General features: G+C 36.2%; 1 protein-coding gene and 1 long non-coding RNA gene across 2 annotated transcripts in view; one reads left to right on the top strand and one right to left on the bottom strand.

Moving 5' to 3' along the window:
* Positions 1-21042, top strand: part of LOC134647652 (rho GTPase-activating protein 7) — a 357578-nt gene that overhangs the window by 293952 nt on the left and 42584 nt on the right. Inside the window, exon 2 of the mRNA XM_063502011.1 lies at positions 5350-5421. Within this exon, the coding sequence (XP_063358081.1) occupies positions 5350-5421 (72 nt within the window). The remainder of the gene's footprint in view (positions 1-5349; positions 5422-21042) is intronic.
* LOC134647718 (uncharacterized) overlaps positions 1-21042 on the bottom strand; it is a 235435-nt gene that overhangs the window by 204205 nt on the left and 10188 nt on the right. The window lies entirely within an intron of this gene.

Below are 21042 nucleotides of genomic sequence, written 5' to 3' on the forward strand. Positions count from 1 at the left end.
AAATTACGCCATGGCAAGCATCATTGTGTAAATTGTCCCATCATAGGAGGTATGCAGTTTTAGAGCTCCTATAATGGGATTGGGCAAAATATCACTATTTTTTATACATATCTAGAGTCACAACATAGTGTGTTGTATACCTTATCTCATGGTAAATGCAATTAACAAAACACTTTCTAGTTTACACCAAGTAATATTTAATTACAATTTAATATATGAACTCACCTATCTTAGCGAAGTTGTTAAGAATTCTTACTGGTTATTTTTTCAGTGACATGCGTTCAGTGAGTGGAAACTTTTGGGTTGGCGCCAATTTTTGTTAAAAGTAACCGAAATTAATAAAAAGTCAAACTTAAACAGCTCTATGACTCATATTTATGGTAAAATATTGCCAGTGTTTATAAACTACTTTTACATACTTATTTTAGAGGATTTGTGGTTTTATGTCCCATTACCGGTTCCACGTCCATTATAGGGTCCATTACTATAAATGCTTGCTGTATCCGTCAACAAGGGTCGTTCTTTTGTACAAAAATAATTTGTCAAACAATTTCATTAAAACTAACATCAGGAAACATGAAAAAAAACTATGTTCACGTATATTTTATGTAAATTATTATTTACTCGGAAATCACCTGAATATACCTACGTACCTATTATAAATACGTTTAAGATACTAGAATTGTTTTTTACCTAGTAGCTATTGAAATATGTCGCAAATCCAACATAATGTAAAATCGAGTTATGTAAACACACGTAATATTATCACAAAAGTGTGAAAAGTCTTACATGGGTGTTTTTGACACCTTTTTATTTGCTTTCAACGTAAACAAATGACAAATACCTATGGTATTATAGAGTCGGCGATAATTTGCAACCAACTCCCAAACCGCAAACAACTATAAACCAGTAACTTGCATTAGTCAAAACATGTATAGGAAACAGTATTATTTAACAGCTGAGAAAATACATAAACACCTGAGAAAGTTCTTAGGTAAATAAATAAATAAGTTATGAATTTGGCTCTTTAAAAGTTACAGGATTTCTTACGTTTTCTTTATCTTCCAGTATAAACAAAATAATGTCCTTGTCGTTATGTGTAATTGTGTGAAACGACGTAATTAATGCGACGAGAGACGTAACTAGACCTCAACTAGTTGAATATTTCACTTAAAAATGTTATTTAGTTACATACCTACAATTAGTTAGTCATAACTAGGAAGGGCTGCATAGAATTGTTAATACTCACTACTAGTCATCCGGCCAAATACTTAACTGAAAATATACCACAAAGCTTATTTTTATATACATATTATACTTTTAGTTATCGAGTTATAAAGGGTATATATACATACCTATAGCGTAAGTAGATATTCTATTATGCAGTATCTATCTAATACCTTTAAACGAGCAATTCTTGCATATTTATTTATTTATATATATATATATTATATATATATATTTCGGGGATCTCGGAAACGGCTCTAACAATTTCGATGAAATTTCTCGATGAAAGCTCGGTCTCCCAGATATTTAGAATAATCTATTACACTTCATAAAGAACAAATGGCTTAGCTGCCTCTGTGAAGACCTTTATTTGGCCGAGCGCATATTACTCGTCTGTCAACAACAGAGCTTAATTAAGTCCAGAACAAATAGCGTGCGGCATACCGCCTCATTAACACAACAAGGCCATACCCTGCTCAGTGACAACTAAGTATTGAAAGAAAAATGTGATGTGTGAAACTTATGACGTTACATGTGGAGATGTCTGCACTTACAAAAAGCAAGCATTATTATCTCGAATAGTCTCACCTCGTTCTACCAAGTATGGCAACGCAGTACTACTATTTTCCAAACAAGAACTATGTGACGAAAAAGAACATATGTATAAGTACGTACAAAATAGACTGTTAATGATATTTCGGATACAGCTGAATTTAACATCAAAGAAAGTATCACTTCAACTTTATTTCATCAAAATAAATGCAACCGTTCTAATGAGCGCTGGACTAAAAAGTAATAATGCAATAAAATGATTATTGATCAAACTTAAAATTCTCATTAAAGAAAGAAAGCGATAAACAAAACGTTTACAAAACTAGTTATCTATTAAATAATGGCCGAAATCAATTCCACGGTTAAAACACAGGTGATGAAACCAATTAAGGGCTCTTTACAGGTAATAAATAACCGAAATAACATAAAAGCCGAGATGTACTATCTAAATCACTTGCTAGTATCAAAACACGGGCCCTTTAAACGGGTAATACGTCTTCAGAATGTAGTTGCTGCTAACTTGTTAGAAAAATAACGAACGGGTTCTGTAGACGACGGGAGCATATTAACCTAAATAATTTATTGTCAAAAAAATATTTTTTGTTGTACGGTTTTATTCACCGTCAACTAGTATACCTATAGCTAAAGCGATCAGCTCGATGGCGCCACAATGTTACAACTTCCAATAATATTACAAGCTTTTCACAAATTTTGGTGCGATTGTAAACAAACAATAACTATATAATTAAGAAAGGAACATTTTCAATCTGATAAGAGAAAACAAGCCGTGTTATGGCTCCTTTACACGATGGGCCAGCGCCGGCCACTCCAAGGGACGCAACTATGCGGTAGAATGAGATAGCAATATCACTTGCTCCCTCTAACGCATAAATGCGTCCCTTGGAGTGGCCGGCGCTGGCCCATCGTGTAGAGGAGCCATTAAAGTCTATTTTTTTATTCGGTAGACTGAAATGACAGCTAATAGTATGAACATGAAATGTCATTTCATACTATTAACTGTCATTTCAGTCTACCGAATAAAAAAATAGACTTTAGGTACAATGTAGAAGCCAATATTGACTCGCTCACTGTATATAATATACAATCGTCTGATTCCAATATGCGTCGATATGTACCTATTGAATCTGATCTAAATTCGGTGCGACGACGCCAGAGCTACCTATAACTTTGTACTACGTTTCACACAATGGTAAATGTTTAACTTAAATATCTGGTTAGGTCCAATTCAATTAAGTACATAATGATCATGTTTAGACAAACAGTTGTCATGGGGAACCCTATTGAGACATTAAAAGTAAGTCAATACACGGCGGTGAAAAATTGCCGCACACTTTGCCACTTAGAACTGAACTCCCGACCTCGATACCTTCCAAAATGAGGAGTTACTCGCTAGTGTAGACTGGACAAGGCATCTTCATCTTGTATATGACACCGTAAGATTGTGAACCCGTTAGTTTATAATCTAACGTAGGTTAGGTTAGATTATAATCTCCCTACCGTCAGTTTATAATGTAACTAGCGAGATTATAATATGACGAGTGTTTACAATTTTACGGTGACATATTCATACTAGTATGTTTGTTTAAACTCTTATTTTTGGCATGGCATTAAAACTCTAAATACAAGGATCTTTAAACTCATTTCATCGCTTATAATCAGAGCTCGGCGGGGGTGAGCTATTTACCTTATAATTTGACATATCTCACGTCAAATTATAAGGTAAATAGCTCACCCCCGCCGAGCTCTGCTTATATTATAACCTAAGCTCTAATTGTAATATCGTATTCCATTTGAGAATATTTTCTCTAGGTCCGTACTAATCCCACAATATTTGAATATTGTTTTTCAAATCTCCCAAATCCTTTTACATTATTAAGCTTTTTTCATTATAGAAGCTCTTGATCTAAGTAAAAGATTTCTGAAGATACTGATGAATACAAGGAAAACATGAAACACTCGGCCTGATTGAAATTAACAAGATAAGTACTTCATTCTGTGAAACATCTTTTGGTACAGCGATCTGATTATTGTCCTATTCTAGGAAACGTGATTCACTCCTGAGCTAACCAAGAACATACATATTATATTCGTTTTACTTATATCCGATGTTTATTGATTCGATATGCAACTTATTTTCCAGCCAAAGGTTACTGTGTCCAACCATTTGTAGTTATAATTAATCGCACGTAGAATTATTAATTTGCAATTCAAATGAGATCTCACTTTCAGTTTTTATTTATTTATTACTTATATGTACCTACTTAATGCAACTTGATGTAGTGCAGACAGATTTCGTAATATTTAAAGTTTATATGGTGGAATTATGTGATTTATACCGGACAAGTGTCGACACTTTTTCATAACAATATGAATCCATTAATTAAAAGGTTAAAAGATTACATCGAATATTCGTCTAAATATCTATTTGAATTTTGTGTAAATTTATTTCAAAAGGTGCTTATGTGCTTTCAAAGGGTAAGTATTTCTGATTTCCTAAGTCCATGGGTAACTATTTTCATGTGTAATATGTGCCAGACTTGTTATTATGCTGTATTGGTGTATTTAATCCAAAATTATCTAAATGTATACCTATACCTACAAACAGGCCACTGATGTTTATTAGTAGAGTAAAGATCAACTATGTAGAACTACTTAATTTTGAAATATGTAGCTTGCATAAGGCTAGGAAACCTCTCTAAGGATTTATTAGAACGCACTGCGATTAATTCCTTGTGGTTTCAGTTTTGCAAATGCGTGCGCTTAAGAAGCATGCCGTACGTTACAGTTTTTGCGGCTCTGAAACCGCAAGAAATTAATCTCGGTGCGTTCTAAGCCTTAATTAAATCATCTTAAGTACCTATAGTTAATGATTTCGTCAGACGCTTCGTTAGGTCGACAGCCGTATCCATTCCACTTTCACGCATGCTCACAGATTTGTGGTTTATTTCAAGAGTGGTTTCTCTCCATTATTTAGACATTTGTAGCCGTCAGCCCTACAATGGCACTGATTGGCCCTATGGCCTACACCGTGGATAAAGCAGTTAACGTAACAGAAATCACTTGAACCCTCGAACCATCCGCCGCCTTTGAATTTTCATTAACTTTGTCAGGCACGCACGGATCTATAACACTGGTGGTTCAACTATTAATATTTATAGGAGAAAGGCATTTTGTTTCTATCTATTGTTTGTGTCCGGCCCTTGAAGGTTTTTTGCTTGCGTAAGCGGTTTACCCCATTTTTGGAGTAATGGACATCATTTGGTTTTATTTGTTTTGAATTTCTAATGCTATAACTTATTCGATTAGCTTAAGGCGCTTTAGTTTCACTGTCATTGGTCTCGTGCCACTCTCGTTATTTTTATGTTGCACTAAAATGATTATATTATTAGTTTCCTTAGGAATTCTCAGAGACAGAGTCGAAAAGATGTTCATCAAGGTTTGCTCTTCCAAATAAAAATATATATTTTCGGAGCTTGGTGTTTGAAATTCATTTGTTGCAGAAGCAATATTTGCGTGAAATATTTTAACGTTATTGTGTTATTGTTTCAGAGATCGAAGCGGCGGAGGCGTGCAAATGGCTACGAGCTGCCGGCTTCCCTCAGTACGCGCAGATGTACGAAGGTAAGCCACACCACCATTTGTAATACAAAGGTACTTACTAGATGCAGAAAAAATATGTCATGTGCGCTGCGGCTATTCGTAAAAAAACCGGCCAAGTGCGAGTCGGACTCGCGCACGGAGGGTTCCGCACCATCAACAAAAAATAGACCAAAACAAGCAAAAAAACGGTCACCCATCCAAGTACTGACCCCGCCCGACGTTGCTTAACTTCGGTCAAAAATCACGTTTGTTGTATGGGAGCCCCACTTAAATCTTTATTTTATTCTGTTTTTAGTATTTGTTGTTATAGCGGCAACAGAAATACATCATCTGTGAAAATTTCAACTGTCTAGCTATCACGGTTCGTGAGATACAGCCTGGTGACAGACGGACGGACGGACGGACGGACGGACGGACGGACGGACGGATGGACGGACGGACGGACGAACAGCGGAGTCTTAGTAATAGGGTCCCGTTTTTACCCTTTGGGTACGGAACCCTAAAAACCGAACTCTTTACGAAAAATACCCACCGGGTAATATCAGACAATTTAGACTCAAACTACGTATACCGCGGTATTCGGAAAACAAGATCCGTTCTAGAGAAGAGAACGATACGACATGTACTAGATACCTGGTGGTTTCGATTTCAACTAGATATCTTTTGCAGCTCAATTCGGGCAACCAATGTCACTTTTACGTTAAATTATCGTATTACAGATCGTTTCAAAATCGGTTTGAGATCTAAAAATACTTAACGAGACGTTTTAGACATTGTGGAAATCGTTCAAGAGTATCTCCAGAATCGCGGAAATGTCAAATTTGACAGGCCAGATTTTAAAAATCTCATTGTCGTATCTTGGTGATGTCTAATAGATATCTAATAGATATCTCGTTCACAATCCGAATGGGGCCCATATTCAAATGCGTGTCCTTTAGGGAATTGTGAGGCTGTGTATTCATCCTGCCCGTGGTAACGAAGCTCAGCTGCGGGGATGAGGCCAAATCCCATTCAATTGACCGCTATTCTTACGTTTAGTAACGAAAGTACATCGTAGACATGCCTTTTGCTAGTTTTATCCAATATTTGTATCGATACTTTCGATTGAGGTCTTTGTTATGATGTAAGTATAGGACCAGTTGCACCAAAACCGTTAGAAATTCTAAAAACGTCCGCTAATACGTATTGTACGGGAAATTTAATAGTACTCTTTAGAGTAAAGGAATTATGCATGGTACAACCCGCGCCTAGTCTATATATCATCTACATAGTACTCACTTCACTGTAATATATATGCAGATATTCTGCACGTCGTTTATTTTTAAGACTCGAGACAAATGCAATACGAATTGAGCAATCAGAGCATAATTAGATTAGTTAGCGGCCTAAGAGTTAGTGCCACTGAGGTACTTACGATCTTGTTCGTAGACCCCGCTCAGTATATGCCGATGACGGCGATAAATGAAATTGCGGTAAACAAAAACAATGGCCTAATAGCTACGAGTATGTTAAATTAATAACCACCTATTTATTGTAGAACCTGGCTAATACGAGAACCACAAGCTTCGAATAATGATGTAGGTACGACACTGTTAGCCTATAATTGTCCCTGTCCATTCCATACGATTCCTGTCTACCATCATGACAATATAAACTAAATTATCCTTTAATGCCTTTAACAACCGAGTTTAGTTCGTTTTCTTTTTTCATCCATTTTTTAATTTTACTAAATATTCGTCGGAACTAGTCAGTCAAGTGCACATGTTGCATATAATATATGCATGCTAATAAGATATTTTTAATTACAAGCTGGAATTATTAGATACACCTACGCTTTGTTGTTGCCTGTGTCTCCTGTCATATATATGTCTGCGACTTCTATGTAAGACATTTCTCATGAGCTTACTCGTACTCGTTGCGTTGCGTTTTTCCTTCGACGACTTCATTCGTCCGTTTTCGCCTTCTGATCAATCAACTTCGTTAGGACGTTATAGCATTGTTATAAATATTACAGAAGTATACCAAATATCAAATCAATCTGATACCAAGGAGTCGTTCAAATTTACAAAATATGAATCGTAACTATATTTTATAATGCAGCTTAATATCATTTAAATACCGATGTTTAGTTTAAATTAGTTACTTACGTCATTTTACAAGGTTATCATTGTAATATTTGTAATCATAAACATGTCTAAAATTAGACCAAAGTGTATGGTAACAAATATGACTAGACCTATTGTAAAACCAACCAACTATCAAAACCCTGGTGTCGACTGGTTTTAGATATAGCAACTAATCATAAAGATAAGATAATCAAAATGTAAACTGCTTGGGTATTGTTTACTTCCTGATTTCTGATAAGTTTTTGGCTTCACAGTGTATATTTACACATAGGTGTCATAAGGATTGCTTGCATAGTTATGATTTCTTTTACCGAATTGAATAATTTTTATGTCAAATATGAAATTCTTCAAACTGTATGTATTTTTGTATAAAATCACAACTCAATAATCGCTATCTGAACGTTACTTATAATACTTGCATTACACTATTTTAAAACAGAACCAAAACTTACTGGTGATGTAACGGTCCGCGTACAAAAAAGGGACTTTAATAGTTTATTATAATGACAAAAGAAGCCCGTGTCTACCGTCACGTAACCTTAACAAAAATGACGTCAAAAGTTAAGTGAAAGTGTCCGCCATTAACCACAAAAGACTACAAAACGATCGTTAACGTCAGTCTGTGACCAAACAAAACATAACCGATTAGCCTTATCTCGGATCCAGGTATACATTTCTTGTAAATGTCTAAATTCCTTTTTTAAACACTCGTTAAACAAAACACGTTTCACCTTAAGAATAAGGTTTCAAATCCAATGCTACTTTTTGCATAATTTGAATTTTATTTCTCGTTTTAAGTTTACCTACGACGAAGTCCATTTTTGAACTAAAAAATAAGTATTGAATTTGAACTCTATTGTGAGGTATCAGAGTTGATATTAAATTTGATTCGAAAAGTTGTAATGTACGTAGTATTTTGTTAAATTTAAAAGGCGGTAGGGGGTCGTCCTTTTTGACAGCCGAATGACGTATCTGTCCAAATATTTTTTCGTCTGTTCTGATTAGTTCAGGTACCAGTCCATTTTTGTGTGTGGTAGAGGTCAGTCATAATTTTGGTAATGTGGGGCAATAGACAAAAAATAAATTACTTAACTGTGTTAAAGTGGATATTCAAAATATAACCATCGAATTATATCGTAATAAGTTTGGATTAAAGTGAAGTTTATTACGACATTTATGACTGTGCTGTAATGGACTGCATATTGGAAAATCCAGGTTTGTTTTTATAAGTAAGCTGTACTAGAATTTAATGAATTAATGGTAGCATTGCTAATGATAATTTTACCTTTTTAGGGTTTTTACATTTTCTGCCCAGCTAGGCCAAATAGATGTATCTCATTACTACATTACATTACACCCTAAATTCTTCATCTTAAAATGTAATCTTGACTTGTGAAAGTTAGAGCCGTTTATACATCTCTTGTGTTGCCGTATACTTATATGTAGTAATATTAAATTAGTGACCTCCTAAACTCAGTACTTGTTCATCAAAGGTTCTTTATTCGCGACCGTCAATTTGATAATAATCGCAACCAGATGTCGAGGTCATTAGGTGAGTCCCACACCATTAACTAATGGCGGAGTAGGAGTTTAAAGACGATTGCATCCTTCGAAGCATACTCTACAGTCTAATACAAGAACACATATAAGATAATCAAGTTAAACGGTCTGGAAAATGCCACGTTAAAGAGCCTAGGCCTACGCTTAGGGTGGAATCACATCTGTCAGCATCGAGCCGCATTTTATATATGAGAAATTGCTCGTTAGTATGAAGATGCGTACGCATGCTTTCAGCTTTCCGATGCGTACGCATCTTCATACTAACAAGCGATATCTCATATATAAAATGCGGCTCGATGCTGACAGATGTGATTTCACCCTTAATTGCCACGTTGGACTACTTGCTTCGAAATATTTCCAACTACATCGCAATCAAGCACTGCTCGGTTTAGGTTTTCAACAGATAATGTACCCTCACCATGAGTTTTACGCGGCCTTAAACGCTATTCACTGCGTCAACTCAAACGCAGTTCAGCTCGCTTGCACCAATGTCACTACGAGGGATATGCATTGTGACTAATGGTGAGTTAGTTGGACGCAGTCGGTAGCGAATATGTCAGTGTCAAAGTCGGGGAAGGATAACTGTAACTGTAAAACACACTAAGGTCAATGTGGCTAATTCCGCCATAGGGATATTCCGTCCACGAGCGTATATTTCTTTCATCATACTGGTACCGCTACCGCTTCATACTTACATCCTCCCTGGCTGATGCAGAGCGGAACCGCCAAGGTCGACCCACCAGATGCTACCAATACTTCATTGTAAGTCAATTATTCATGTTTATAGGAAATTTTAATACCGGTAGGGAATTCATAATACCGGCGATAATTACCTGCTATACCAACCAATAAAAAATAACCTATAAAGTGAATACTTTGCACTTCACAAAAACGTCACGTCAAAAAAACAACACCTACTTGTGTTGTTTTTTTGAAGTGAAAACTTTTTAGCGGCGCTGGGCACTTTTTGAGGTGGGGAAAAAATGATAAACTCGAGGCAGCGTAAGGCGATCACGTGACCGTAAGGGGCGTAAGGCGATCACGTGACCGTAAGCCCCGTAAGGTGGCCACTCATAATTTAAATGGCAATTTAAATCAATAAAGAAAAACTCATTGTTATTTGACATTTATGTTGCGGACTCCTTTTCAAGACTCTTTACCTATGTTCAAATAATTTGACGTTGTCATGGCAGTATGTAAATAAACATGTCAATGAAAAAGTGTGATCTTATTTGAGAATGATAATAATATATAATAAATAAATAGAATACCTCCGCTAAACGTATGTATCGTGTTACCGGGCGTCGGTAACATAGTGAGGTGAGTTTTCACTTCTATCGGCACTCCCGGAGCAGCCTTTGTTGCTTGTTTTTTTTGTACGAAAGTACACATATGTTGGTATATGGTACGGACTATACTATACGGACGGTATACACACAATAGTGCAATTGCACAATAGTGTGCAATTTTTGTTAATGAGCCTGTTCACGGTCTTTTGACAGTTCTGCCAACTATCGTCGTACCAAGGAAAACAAAGGAGTAGTAAAAATACCGTTAGCAAAAAGGGCTATAGCAATAAAACGGACCCTTGGGACATTCACCTAAGTGGTAGAACGTCGTAAATACGGGTACAAGGTATTAAAGTTAACTGTTTTCAACCTATTAATGAGTAAATAAAAAGAGAAGGATATGATTCCATGTGCTCATAATAACTCCTATTAACGTATTTAGTAATTACCTAAGCCAAAGCACGTTAGGTACATTTTTATCTATATTCGAATTCTACGTATAACTGTCAACCGCAAAAGAAAAAAAATTGACGACTCATTCATGAAAATTGGCTTAGGAGATTTGATGCTATAGTTCGTTTTTTTTAGCATTAGAAAGAAGATAAGCGATCTTGACATGTCTTTTAATTGAAACACGCTTATTAAAAATCCGTAACTTACACTTATGAAAGCAGAGGAATATAAATGATCATATTAGATTCATAATTGTTACATATTTGCCGTGACTTATTTTTAAAACATGTTTTTCAACTAAAAGACACATCAAGATTGTTTACCTTTTTTCTAATGCTAAAAAAAACGAACTATACCGTGGAACACAGGACAAAACATACATACCTACTCACTACACACGCACCTACGTAACTATACGAGTATGTAGATATATTATTTCTATCAAAACCCTATATATAATATATACTTGGTCAACCAGATCTTGACAGTAGAAAAAGGCGGCAAATTTGAAAAATGTAGGCGCGAAGGGATATCGTCCCATAGAAATTTCGCGCCTTTTTTTACTGACAAGATTTGGTTGACCAGCTATACAATATTTTTCCTTTATATACAGAACCTTTTCCTTGCCTGTAGGGCTATGATGGTCGACTGTATAAATGATATAGTTGTATAAATGATGATAAAACTGACATTTTATCCAGTTTTTATTGATTTGTCGTCTTTTCCACTTTTGACAGCGATAGTCCTTAAACGATTAACTGCATAACATGGTCGTTGGATAATATGTCACTTGTCTACTTTTCCAACTTAAACTTAGTTGATAAGTGGATAAGTTAAATGATATAAAAGACACTTGTCTAGATTTATACATTTTTATAACATTCATACCGTTTTGTCCACTTTGACAGCGATAGACGGTAAATGGCTACGTTTGTAGTTAGACATAGTCGATTTTTGACGGCTAGCCTTTGATTAATTTATCGTGGTGCTCACTGGGCACGATAAGGTGCTCTCATGGTATAGAAGTGGTGAAAAATACAATTTTTAGGGTTCACTCGTGCGTCTGTCTGTCCGTCTGTCACAGCCTATTTTCACGGAAACGACTAGACCAATTAAGTTGAAATTTAGTACACATGTAAATTAGTGACCCATCCCATCACCCAAAGACGGACATGGCTTCCTCGCGTTGTCCCGGATTTTGCCACGGCTCATGGGAGCCTGGGGCAGCTTGGCAGCTAATCCCAGTAATTAGCGTGGGCGCTAGTTTTTACGAAAGCGACTGTCATCTGACCTTCCAACCCAGAGGGTAAACTGGTATTGGGAGTAGTCCGGTTTCCTCACGATGTTTTCCTTCACCGAAAAGCGACTGGTAAATATTAAATGATATTTCGTACATATAAGTAGGTATGAAGTTTGTTATCGCCAAGTTTGGTGTTTACGGGCAGTTCCCGGCACCCGAAGGAGTAAACTTGTCAACTGAAAATGAATCGGCTTTTACAAGCTGTTGCAAACAAGATCACCGCTAGAACTTTGTGGTGCCCACGAATTATGCGGCTATGTTTTTTTTTCGGTAATATTTGTGGCTTTTAGAGATTCTTTGTTTTTTTTTTAATATTCTTGCTATTTGGATGCGTGAGAATTTCACTTTTGTCACTGACAAATGGGTATCGTATCGCTGTGACATCTTATAAGCATTCATTGGGCCGTTAAATAAATAAATAGCGACGGTAAATGTACATTATGCGGGGATTTAAATAAATCTTATAATTGGGACAATTAGTCATATAGGTTCAAACGAAATGATCATGCCATATTTACTAAAAACTATCACATGCGTGTGATAAAAATTGCAGTATCAATTTATCAGTTATACATTTTAAACATTATTAAAACTATTTAGTACTTAACTATTTGGATACTAGTTATTGTCTAAGAGGCAATTCTTAAGTAAACATATAGGTTTTGTAGCGGAAGACATAAATATAAATGAGGCTGACGAATACAGTTACACCAACATGTAAATAATAATTAAATGAACATTTTCAACTTAGATTATTCTGCAGCCTTATAGCAACAGTGTCGCAACCTTATTTTATTATATTGCTTCCTACTCCTCTTCATGAAGTGTCTCGTCACTAACTCCAGGAAAAGTGCAAATGGCTAGTTATCAAACATATACAACATTATGATAACATAGAAAACGAAAACAAGGGGCACGCTCATTCAGTCAATTAATCAATGTATGTATCACTAAACACTTACCTCATTCAACGATCTGCCAATAAACTGTAGTTTATTCATGTTATTTCATCATACATTTTACATGGCTCCTCACTGCATAAATTAAACAATGTCCGCTAAAAGGCCATCAAAGCTTGTGTTGTGTCCACTAGACCGTGCATTCGATTAACTTCGCCAATGGCCGCCATTCTTGCATCAACAACATGGATTGATTCGTTGATGGGTTTCCTGCTGATTGCAATGCTGTGATTTCTTTTGGTACTTACTGGTATTGAATCACTTCATTGCTTGATGTAGATAGGTTCAGGGATTTAAGTTCACTGTAAACGTGATAGTAGGCATAATACTTAAATCCTCCCAAAAATACGGAGGAGAAGAAAAAGTAATAAATAGGATCCATAAAAACTTAGGTATATAACATTTTATACACAACAAAAAAAAGGATCAAACCAAAATGATAAATATTAACACACACCTTTTCATTATTATTTGTTTAGTAATAACAAGTGGTCAGTTCGAGGAAAACTCACCCAATGAACAGACATTCAGCAGAATTGAAAATCTCATTTTAAGAAAGTCCATAGAAATCCAGACTCGTTATTAATCTAAATGAATATGCCCGTGTAAGGTGTAAGCAACACTGGTATACAGACTTCAGGCGGCCTGACTGCGTCTGACGTGAATAGGTAAAGGGTTGACCTTTTGTCAAAATATATAACCTTACTAGAAATGTGGACTTTCAGCAAATCTAAAAATAATATTCATTATATGAGTTGACCTTTAACAAATAATAGAATTGAAACATGTAGGTACAGTCGAGTTTACAAACACGACGATACCGACACACACACGGTACGACACGGTACGACGATACGTTATGATGACGAAGCCTGCGCTGTGGATCCTATGCTACCTATGCTGTTATTATTGTGTTGGTTTAATAAATAATTTGTTTTTGTTTACAAACATTTTTATAAGCCAACTTTCCAAAATATATTTACATGAATTTATTGTCAGTGTCTTAGACGTGTGTAAATATAAATATATTTACAGACCAAATTGATTCCCTTCAAATAAACTTGTATCGTGTAAGGTTATTTTATCATGTAAAAATATAAGGTTGCAATATCCACTTTTTATAAATATTTTAAATGTATATAAAATCTCAACAAGATTAAAAAACTGTCCTAAAACAACCGCTGTGTTTTAACAGCGGCGGCTCGGCCAGAACATAGATTAAAATTATCTATTCATGAGAGTAACCCGCAATACCATAAAAAAAAATTTATTACAGCGTTAATCGCATTTCAGCTCTACCTCCCACAACAATAGGTTTAAATTAGAAGGAACACAAAATTAGTAAGAACCTCCGAAAAGAAACCATTTTAAACAATCACACAGATTAGTAGCAAATGATAAGTCTGTGAAAACGTGAATCATGTTGCATACTTACACTTAAAAGCATTATTTGTTTGCTGTCCCTTATCGCTAAAGATACTGCCTTAAGTAGGTATAAGATTACAGTTGCATTTTTATAACAGTCAAATGATAATACTCTGATTGCTGCACCTTATCCTTAATCCCCTTCTGCGATACCGCTTTTTAGGGTTCCGTAGTCAACTGTTTGTCTGTCTGTCCGCTGCTTACCTCATTGACCGTTTGTGCTAGCAAGCTGCAATTTGGCATAGAGGTCTTTCAAAACGAATAGAGGTATTAATTAGCTCTTCAAAATCTAATCTAATACCTTTAAACGAGCAATTCTTGTAATATATATATATATTTCGGGGATCTCGGAAACGGCTCTAACGATCTATGAAATTTACTGTATGGAGGTTTTTGGGGGCGAGAAATCGATCTAGCTAGGTCTTATCTCTGGGAAAACGCGCATTTATTAGTTTTTATATGTTTTCCGAGCGAAGCTCGGTCACCCAGATATTAAACATTGAAATGTGCAAAAATGAGAACGTGCGTCTCTGAAAGACATAATATTATATTAAGACGAAATATTAATTTCTTGCTTAGGTAGTATTTACTGGATAGTCAATATTTTTTGGAAAATAAATATCAGCTGGACTTAATATAATAGCGAACATGATCGATTAAGCTGTTTTTGTGTTTTCGCAAAACGGAGAAGCCTTCTCTTCTTAGTAAAAAGACGTACCTAGTAACCCGTTCGCTTTAAGTTAGCCGTATTCAACTCATATTACTGCCTTCCTATCAATATTCAACTCATACAGGAAAATTTCCTCTTTAAACAAAAAAACAAGTATTTATTATTATTATTGGGTTTTGTGGGCCTTTGAACACTCAAAGGCCAAAGGCTTCGACCAAGCTATGATCTATTGTGACAGCCCTTTAAAGTTCACTACTGATGCCCGTTGAATCCAGGAAGCTCCAGATTCTTTGGGCCGTAATGCTCTGTACCTCATAGGGTTCCAGTATGTGTCGCCCTAGGTAGGTACTTCTTTTGGACATTAGTGGTCCGCAGGAACAGAGAATGTGCATAGCAGTCTCCTCTGACTCCTGACAGAACCTGCATGTCGCATCTTGTTTTTTCCCTATTCGGAACATGTGTTTGTTCAACTTGCAGTGTCCAGTCAAAATTCTAGTCACCGCGCAAGTTTTGTGTCTTTTGAGCCCTAGAAGCTCCTTAGCAGTTTTGCTGTTGAACCCTTTGATTAGAGCTTTCGAGTGTTCTTGTCCTCTGACGAACTTCCACCAATCGATTGCTCTCGCTTTTTCCATGTTGTTGAGCAGAGAATATGCGTCCCGTTTTGTGATTCCACAAAACGGTTCTGGGCCGACCAGGGGTGTGTCTGCGCCCTTCCTAGCAAGTTCATCCGCTTCTTCGTTTCCGTTAATGTCGGAGTGCCCTGGTACCCATCTAAGTATGACTTTGTTGGAGTTAGCCAGTGCATTTAGGTTTGATTTACAGTTCTGGACTAGTTTTGACACGAAAAAACAAGTATCTACCTGTTTTCAAATCATGCATAAAATATCACATTAACAAAAATCTTTTCAAACACTCTAATGAATGGCACTCATTCGAGTATCTTCAAACAGTACTCATCGTCAGCCAGTCATTCATGAAGGTATAACCCAACAGCTAGGTATAGGGTTTGGGATGAAAGGCGGGCGCAGTGGCCCGAGCGAGCGCGCTCCACTGGGCACGGGCTAATATTAACCCCAGTTGGTGTTCTATTGGGTATTTAAAACAGAAAGGGTTGTACAGATTGAAAAAAATAAACAAGTATTTTTTCCATTTATGAATAGGTCTAATACTATTCTCTCAAAAAGTTTCTCTGACCGTGCAACCGTAAAAAATTGAATAGTATTCACAAAATGGAAAATTCGTGAATTACCTACATAAAATTAAATAGGTATTAGGCAATTGTCTTTACCCTTTTCGACTTAACAAGCTTATACTAATAGTGATTTTATTTTGTATGTAGTATCACTAATAGATTGTATTTTATTAACTCGTGTCAAAAGCTTTAAGGGTATTTGAGGAGAAAAATGTATTTAAGCAAACATTTTGCCGTCTGTCTATTGCAAGTTTGGCATTTCGGAGAATTAGGTAACATTTAAAACGAGCAAAATCCACCTAACTTATTTACCGACTTTAAAATATATTTATATATAGCTAAGTGCTAGTGGTTGATTCATGGTTGATTCATGCTATCTGTTCGTTAGTGCCTATACTTATTACTATACGACTTCGAATAATATTTAAAAATATGCCATCATGTGTAAAAAAAATCGTCCGTATAGATAGAAAATGAATTGTAGCTCTCATTTTAACTCTTTCAATTACTGAGATTGAAGTCACCAGGGTATTTTAATATAATACCCCACATTCGCAAGCTCCAAATTGGAAATAGTCTACGCAATATCAAAATCGATAGCATCCATCACACCACCACCAAGGAAATCAGTTTTTCACAGCCATTTCCTTGACGACCTACATGCGGGACAGGCGGCTGCGGCGGAAGCTTCCCCCACTATATCCGGTCGGACCGGAAATGCCGTCACGCGATACCGAAGGCTTTGTGAACGACCCAGTTATGAATACCTGGTGACTTGAAGATTGCCTGGAGGGATTGTTCGGAGGGATCGTGGTGTTTTGCGAAAAATGCTAATATCTGATGGGTTGCGAGTTTATATTTACCTCGTACTATTAAATGAGAAAAATATTATTATACTTAGGGCATTAAAAATAGGATAAATTTTATTTGCGTTTATTTTTATTTATTATTTATTTTAAAAATGCCTTTTACGATCTCGATAAATTTTATAATATATTGAAAAAAGGCTGTTATTGACTTGGATAATTCGCTTAACAAGCGTAATACCTATGTAGGAGCATAAATACACAATATACATTACATCATTGTTTATATTTGCTTCAAATTTCATGTTATAAGGTTCACAATTCTATGCTCTCGCAGTATACTCTCGTAGTATATGTGATATTAAGTAAAATTATTATTAATAAAACATAGAGAAATGAATTATCAAATGAAGTCTCATACTCAGATGCAAGTAGGATGGAGATAAGAGTTTTCAAAAAGTTGAACCTTGTATGAAAATAGGGAAAATTTTAATTTTATCAAAAATGTTTAAAATGTTTTAGTAGATGTAATTTCACTAAAAATGGCGCAGACAATTTCACGTCGATGCGAATTTTGAACCAAAACAAAAACAATATTATACACGAGCGTATTAGCTAATATTTCCACTTCACCCTCAGCGACGTTAACTAACCTTTACAAATAAGGCGTACTCGACTACTCGTAGCAGAAATTTCCGGAATAATCAAATTTCAGTGGGAAATGTACCCTTTGCTGGCGTGCGGGAATCCGGACGGGATTTAACTCAGTTTACTAAAGGAAAGAACACACAGACGAACGCATTTCAGCTGTAGCGCAAATCGCAAGTCAGTTACCATCACAATATTTATAATGATTGTGACACGTTCCCTAGTTTCAGTGATGTGGTCGTAGATTAAAATGGGATACATTTAGAAACACCTATAAAAATCAACAGCTTCAACTGAGACCTATAAAATATTATAAAGCCGATAAATAAATAAATAAATAAATATTATAGGACATTTTTACACAAATTGACTAAGCCCCACGGTAAGCTCAAGAAAGCTTGTGTTGTGGGTACTCAGACAACGATATATATAATATACAAATACTTAAATACATAGAGAACAACCATGACTTGGGAACAAATATCTGTGCTCATCACACAAATAAATGCCCTTACCGGGATTCGAACCCAGGACCGCGGCTTCACAGGCAGGTTCACTAGGCCAGACCGGTCGTCAAAATACGGCTGGATAAGAAATATTAAAATGCTACAATAGAGATATGTAACGGGAACCTGTATGTTTGTTTATATACATGGAGAGTGAACACTTAGCTTTATGTACATATATCCAGCTGTCAACGTAATCGAGTTTAGTTCGGCTAGGTTTACAAAGACCTATAAATATAACAGCACATACATTTACTTCTTTGACACAGTTTCTATAAAGAAAATTTTAAGATTAGAAAGGGTTTGAATATAGATAATTATAGTCACGAAATCACGTAGAAAAATTATGATGGAACTTTTCTACAGAATCAATGAGCAATTCCGAGATAACATAATTTAACTACCAAAACTAAAGATTCTGCTATGTATTTACGTAATATGTTTTCCTTAATAATACGGATGCCTTAATAATGACTAGTTTATTGAATGGACCCTTTTCAAGCACACGAAACAAAAGGCTATTGTACAAAATCACCTCGTGTTATGGATGTCGGCGGCCGATCGTAAGATCAGGCATATCGTGAAATTCTTAGGCATATCGTGAAACGTGAAAATCTTTGACCCGTTCCCTAAGTCGACGGAGCCCCGCTACGCGGGGCTCCTATTTCTGGGCAGTTTGCCCTTCGGGCATCTAAAGCAACCTAACGAACCTATCCTACCTATATATTGGTTTAATGTCACCATCGTCAAATTACACAGGAACATTACGATCTGCCTGATCTTACGATCGGCCGCCGACATGGACACTAATTGAGAATATACTTACCTACATAGGATTTCGTACCTACCGAAAAGGTGATAAGTTTTTGGCAAAAATTTCATTTTTGGTACAAGCTTTTATCGCTGACTGTACTTTTCTTACGACAGACAACTAATACCCATCGAGACAATTCTAAAAACCCCTAACACAATTAGGTTGCGTTGTTTCATCACAGAGTTCCTATGGCCACCTCCTGTCTCCATCATCAGATCAGCTCGATGGTACTGTGACAATGTGCAGTTTCCAACTACCCTCCCCGTCCCAAAATCATAACTCACGGCGATCTTTCGGGAACGCTCGGCAGAATGCGATCTGGCTCCGAGCTTGACACACATCGCGCGTGTGCGTCCCGGACTCTTCAAAAATAATTCGAAAGGGTGAAGTTCTGCACCCTCAGTGTCGCGTGTGCCTTCCGAAACCAAAGACACATTGTCACAGTACCATAATATTGCATTGTCACCCGACTTACATGTGTATGCAAAATTTCAGCTCAATCGGAAACCGGGAAGTGGATCAAATTTAACTTGCAAGATTCCATTACATAGTTACATACAGGTCGAGTTCCTATAGCCACCTCCTGTCTCCATCATCAGATCAGCTCGATGGTACCATAATATTGCATTGTCACCCGACTTACATGTGTATGCAAAATTTCAGCTCAATCGGAAACCGGGAAGTGGATCAAATTTAACTTGCAAGATTCCATTACATAGTTAATACATACAGGTCAAAAGGAACCCTTATGGTGGGACTCTGTCCGTCTGCATGTCATTGATAAGTATATCGAGAACTACTTACCCTATAAGTAGATTTGAAATAGTTATGAACGAGGTGAACCCAGACGCATTAAATATTATATAAGTACAATAATATATTATTATTATCACACCACTTCTCTTCTTGATGTTCTCTTAATTTTTATTGATCAACAAATAACATTTCCGAATTTAGTTTGCAATGGTACAATTATTTTGATATTGAGCAAGGACCCAGAAAAAAGGTAACTGCTTAAAATATGAAATTATACAAGACATTAAAACTTCAACCCCTTTGTTCTCATTGCAATGCCATCGTATTTGAAATCAGAGTTATCAGTTCTACGTCAGCTTTTGTTTTTGTTCCATCACGGATTCCATTTGGAAATGCTGAAAACACAAAGAGAGATCTTACAAAGACAATCTCGAGGGTACAACAAGTCCTTCGCAGTCCGTCCAGTGAAGCTGTGGAATGAGCTGCCTGTTTCGCTCAGGCAGGCACAATCGGTTGCGTCGTTCAAGGAGAGGTTAAAGAAGCTATGACTATCTGATCTGACTGATTAATTTGTCTATATTTCTATTGTATAGTTGCTTCATATCTTTCTAATTCTTTCCAATATTTAGTGTATTTTCCCCATTCCTTTTTGTGTAATATTGTGTGTATGTGTATGTTTATCCTATAAATTTTGTATGTATTTATATCCTTTATCTTTCTGGTACCTTGTTGTACATTTTGCTGCATTTGTCACCCTCTTTTCACTTTCTCCTCTCATCTACTCAAAGGTTAACTGGAAGAGATCCCTCAAAGGGATAAGTTCGCCTTTGTACTTTTTACTAATTGTATGTCATTTTTAATATGTCTTTTTGTACAATAAAGAGTTGATCTGGTGTAATCGAGAGATTTCCTAAATTTGTATTATAGGCACTACAAGTTAGTGATAGATATTTTTATAGTAACTCGTACATTTGTGCCAGTTTCCCCGTCGCCACCGCCTAACAGCCTGATTCGAACAATGCTTATAAATGACATTGTTTCAAACAAAAACGTCACTGTTCACACTGACAGATCAGTATCGTATCGCTATGACATCTTAAGCATGGTTCGAATTGGGCCGTATGTCTACTTTTGTTTT

This window comes from Cydia amplana, chromosome 1 (assembly GCF_948474715.1).
Source record: "Cydia amplana chromosome 1, ilCydAmpl1.1, whole genome shotgun sequence".
NCBI classification, from domain to species: Eukaryota; Metazoa; Arthropoda; class Insecta; order Lepidoptera; family Tortricidae; genus Cydia; species Cydia amplana.